We start from the raw sequence: 4,256 nt of genomic DNA on the forward strand, positions 1-4,256 counted from the left end.
GAATGTTTTTTATATTTGAATTTTGAATGTTTAAATTTTAAAAATTTCATTTTTTTTTTCTGGGAATGTACAATAAAAATTAAATAAAAGTAAACTATTAAAAAAAACCATCGTTTCGAATGTTTCTTATATATTTTTGAAATTCAAATATTTAAATTTTAGAGGTTTCAAATGTTTTTCTAAAAATATACAATTAAAAGTAAATAAAAGCAAACCAATAAAATGGAGACATTATTTTGACTAATTCTTATACCTAAGTTTTAGATTTTAAATTTTAGAGCTTTTAGATATTTTTCTGAAAATAAATTTTAAAAAATAAATAAAAACAAATAATACCTCTAGATTTCGGGTGTTTAAATTTTAAAAATTTTTGGATGTTCTTTTTCTATGAGTTTGGATGTTTTATTTTATTAAGTTTTAGACATTCTATTTTAACAATTTTAAATGTTTCTTTTTATTAGGTTTTGATGTTCTTTTTCTATATTTTAAATATTTTTTAATTAAGATTTAGATATTTTTTTAATAATTTTAAATATATTTTTATATTTTATTATGAAATTGACTAATTTATTAAAATATTGTCTAAAGATTAAAGAAGATGTTGGTTATCTAGAATTTTGCATAATTGCATTATTAATTAACTGGCTTAAACCGATTGGAAGAATGATTCTTCATTTCTTCCAATGAATACCAATGTTGAATTCAGTTTGCATTGTTGCCAGTCACCAGCTAGCTAGACAGCAATTCAACCAAGGAATTATATATTTAATTTTCAACACCCTTTACAATATATTTCTCACTTGATCATGATCAAAACATATAATCTACAACGGCATCACACAATGTAGTAGTAAACAAAAAAGAAAAGAAAAGAAAAACTAGGAAAGAAGAGTAGTCCTGTATTTTCAAGCTTCATGATATGGAGTGGCGGCGATTCTTATTTGGTTTTGTGCGACCTTTGGAGAAAGGTGCGATGCCATCAGCACGTAGAAAAGGAGAGAGTTTTCCAAGTTTCTTGGACACAGAACTTATGAACGATTTTCGAGGCAGAGGAGGCTTATCAGCGGCAGAAGAAGGCGAGGCACTTACCATAGGGCTGCTAATTCCTGATTTGATCAGTGTGGAATTCTCGATCTCTTTTAGCTTCATTTTCAGTTTCACAAGCTCTAATTTCAGGTCTTGATTTTCTCTGCGTAATGTGGAGAGTTCATTTGAAACCGGATGGTGAAATACACTGGTCTTGGATTGACCTGAAGAAGGAGATTCTCCACTCGCGCTGCTTCCATTATTCATGGCGTCACGTAGTCTTTGCTGTTCGTAGTAGAGAACTTGAACCACGGTTTGGACCGGAAGACGGTCGTTTTGAGCCGCATGCGCGCACGCCTCTCGCGATAGCTTCTGGCAATCCATCACGCCACATACTTTCTTTCTCTCCATGTCACTCAGATTAGGATGAGCCTACGAGTTTATGCACAAGGATAAATATAAAATACATAATTAAACTTATAAATTATTTTTAAGGTGTTATAATGTTTTAGAGAAAGGAATGCACCTTGAGATAGATGTCAATGGCTCTATACATGCCATCTTCTGTTGGCTTTGATTGTTCAGGAATCAATTCAGCCAGACTGGTGAACTTTGCGATCGTTAAATTTCGATCCGTTGCTATTTCAGATAGGTAGTTTTCCATCAGCTTTCCAACCCGTTCGATATCAGTTTGTGGAGGCGAAAAGTATTCAACATCTTGATTATAGACTAAATGGTTCCCAAGATGAGATTCAAGGTAATTGGTCATGATCCTCTGCACCGTATCCACATCAAACAATGTGTCCCCAGTAAATAAATAAGAAGGAATAAGAAGATCATCTAGGACAGCGTGTCCTAACTGCATGGCCATCCTCTTCTCCAAATCAAGCCTGCAAGCAACCGTCGTCTCCAGATATATCGCCGAGCGAAGCAGCATAGACAGAAAGCTTACAGACATTGCATTCTTCTCCCTTGGCAACAGGCTCACTATTGTCTCCAAAACAACCCTCTTTTCGTGCTCTTGTCGCGGCTCAATCTTCTTCCTTCCCTTTGCAAATATATCCTAAACAAGAAGGAGGAAAAAAAAAAAGATGTTAAGACTGACTGAATCTATAAGACTGCATTTGGATACACTTTTCTGAAAAAGAGCTACAGAAATTCATTTGAGGTGCCAACTCACTTGCAGTTGTGTAAAGTTGATAAACTGAGAATTGTTAGATAGTAATTTAGTTAAACATATTAGATTATCTAACGATTCTCAACTACACCTTTAAATGCAATCTAAAAAGCGTATCCACTTTGAACAGTTTCAATCATTTTAGCCTGGGGTCTCACCAAACCTCGTAGAGATTTCTGTGCATAGAGCATTAGAATGGGACCAATAGCATATTGTTTAAACCCTCTAGCCATCATTGCAGTTAGAACTCTCTGGAAGATGTCGATTCGGAGAACCGTTAAGTCTTCAGACCACCAATCAACCACTGGCCTCTGATGATGAGACACAACTCCATCAGAGCCACTGTCACTTCTTGCAGAAGAAGTGCAAAACTGGCTTTCCTTGCAGGCTATGTATGCAATGGCATCGATGCATTTACTCACCAGTTTCGCTTTCTCTGCCATTGGAAGAAGCTTCTCTGACATGTGCAATATAGACACAGCCCCTGGTATTGTCTTGAGTGCCACTTCGTTCAAGTAAGCATCAGTTCTTCCAACTAAGTTTCCAACTGCATAATCCTCTGTCATCTCGAGATACTCCGCCATGCAGCGAAGCATGGCGATGTTTTCCACAGTTATCTCGAAGTTTATACCGTAACAGAATTTGGCTGCCAGTTCGAATCCTTCTGCTCCTCCAGGAACATCAGAGAGTTCAATCAAGGACACATCAGCATCGTTGGATTCTGAGACCAGTTTCCTAATATATCCACACTTGGAGACTAATGGAAACTGCAATTACAGTATGTAATATATGTTAAAGAATGATTCAACCTTAATTGATGATCAAAATAACAATTCTATGCATAGTATTGCTTCCTAATTTAAGTTCTATAATTCTATTATTAGACATGAAGCACAAAAGTTGAATATGAAATTGTTATTATTCTATTATGTTTGAATCGGTTCACTACCTTATGTAAGGAAAATGAAGCTTCTCCAACTTGAACAATAACATCACTTGGAATCTCCTGAGAAAAAATCCTGTAATTTAAGTACTAAGTAATTAATCTCATTGGTTTTTGGTTCTTGTATCAAAGAAAGAAAACGTAAGCATATCGATATGAAAGAATACCATTCACTCGTTCTCTTCATGGCACTGGAAAGAAGCTCCTTCTTCTTCAGGGACAAGTCAGGAGTAGTAGCAGCAGCAACAGAAGCTATATTATTCTCTTGACCACGATCCACCATGGCAGTTACAGATTCCTAGCTCACAATAGTTTCATCAATCTTAAGAAGAAAAGAAAAGGATTGAGTCAGTGGTGGTATTATAGGCTCAAAGCTCATCTTTTATATTTATAGATTCCCTCTACATTTTCTTCATGGCAAGGGGAATAGAAGTACTTTTTATCCCTTCAAAATTGGAATTTGAAACTCTTTTTTTATATATACCAATTTTCTTTTTTCTTCTTGCTTTTGAAATAAGAAGTTGAAGCTGAAATGAACCAACATGCGGGAAAATAAAGACCAACGAGGATAGAGTTGGAACCTGAACCTCAAATGAGTTTCCGAGCAACGGTAATCAAACAAATCATCTGCCATGTGAATTTACCAAAACAAAGGTTTTAATGTCAAGAAGAAACACAGCTGAGTGCCTGAATTAGAGGGTATAAGAAGGAATATATGAGTGGCATTATCGAAATTTTAAGATGTGAGGAGGGGCAAAATGGAAGCAGAAATGGTGTGTGGTGTGTGGAAAGGATGAGATGGTTGCATGTTGATTGGCGTCTCTGGCGTTTGTATCAACGTGAGAAGTTTGAAATTCTTTTCTCATGTTCCCATCCACAACTATAGAAGAGAGTGTTCCTGGCCCATTTTTGGTAATTTGTTCCGCACCATACATACATTGAATAATAATTTGAATTTTTATTTTAATTTATTTTAACTTTTTTTCCCCGGGTTTAACTTAGTGACAATTAAATTCATATTTTGGAAATGAGAAATTAATAACGTTAAGTTAAACCATTGAAAACTGAAAAGTTGCCACTGGGTTCAGGTTGGTTAAAAATTATGCATTA

General features: G+C 35.2%; 1 protein-coding gene across 3 annotated transcripts; it reads right to left on the reverse strand.

Annotated features, from left to right (window-relative positions):
- On the reverse strand, positions 745 to 3,993 carry LOC107642717 (BTB/POZ domain-containing protein At5g67385). 3 transcript variants are annotated; one of them, XM_016346171.2, is made up of 6 exons: positions 3,734 to 3,993; positions 3,314 to 3,468; positions 3,153 to 3,222; positions 2,362 to 2,970; positions 1,553 to 2,089; positions 745 to 1,458 (listed from the first exon to the last, which is right to left on the reverse strand). In XM_016346171.2, exons 2-6 carry the CDS (start codon positions 3,427 to 3,429, stop codon positions 913 to 915), a joined length of 1,878 nt encoding a protein of 625 aa, XP_016201657.1. In that variant the 5' UTR covers positions 3,430 to 3,468; positions 3,734 to 3,993; the 3' UTR covers positions 745 to 912. The 3 variants fall into 3 exon arrangements, with proteins under 3 accessions (XP_016201657.1, XP_016201659.1, XP_020978589.1); XM_016346173.2 differs by having other exon boundaries at positions 3,728 to 3,993; XM_021122930.1 differs by lacking the exon at positions 3,734 to 3,993 and adding an exon at positions 3,631 to 3,647.

The sequence above is a fragment of the Arachis ipaensis genome, chromosome B05 (genome assembly GCF_000816755.2).
Source record: "Arachis ipaensis cultivar K30076 chromosome B05, Araip1.1, whole genome shotgun sequence".
NCBI classification, from domain to species: Eukaryota; Viridiplantae; Streptophyta; class Magnoliopsida; order Fabales; family Fabaceae; genus Arachis; species Arachis ipaensis.

Bases quoted from the DNA above. Each gene is read 5' to 3' on its own strand.
- LOC107642717 (XM_016346171.2), bottom strand. From the start codon at position 3,429: ATGGTGGATCGTGGTCAAGAGAATAATATAGCTTCTGTTGCTGCTGCT. The intron at 2,090-2,361 runs GTGAGACCCCAG...CTTCTTGTTTAG, and splicing joins AGAAATCTCTACGAGGTTTG to GATATATTTGCAAAGGGAAG. The intron at 1,459-1,552 runs GTGCATTCCTTT...ATAAACTCGTAG, and splicing joins CCATTGACATCTATCTCAAG to GCTCATCCTAATCTGAGTGA.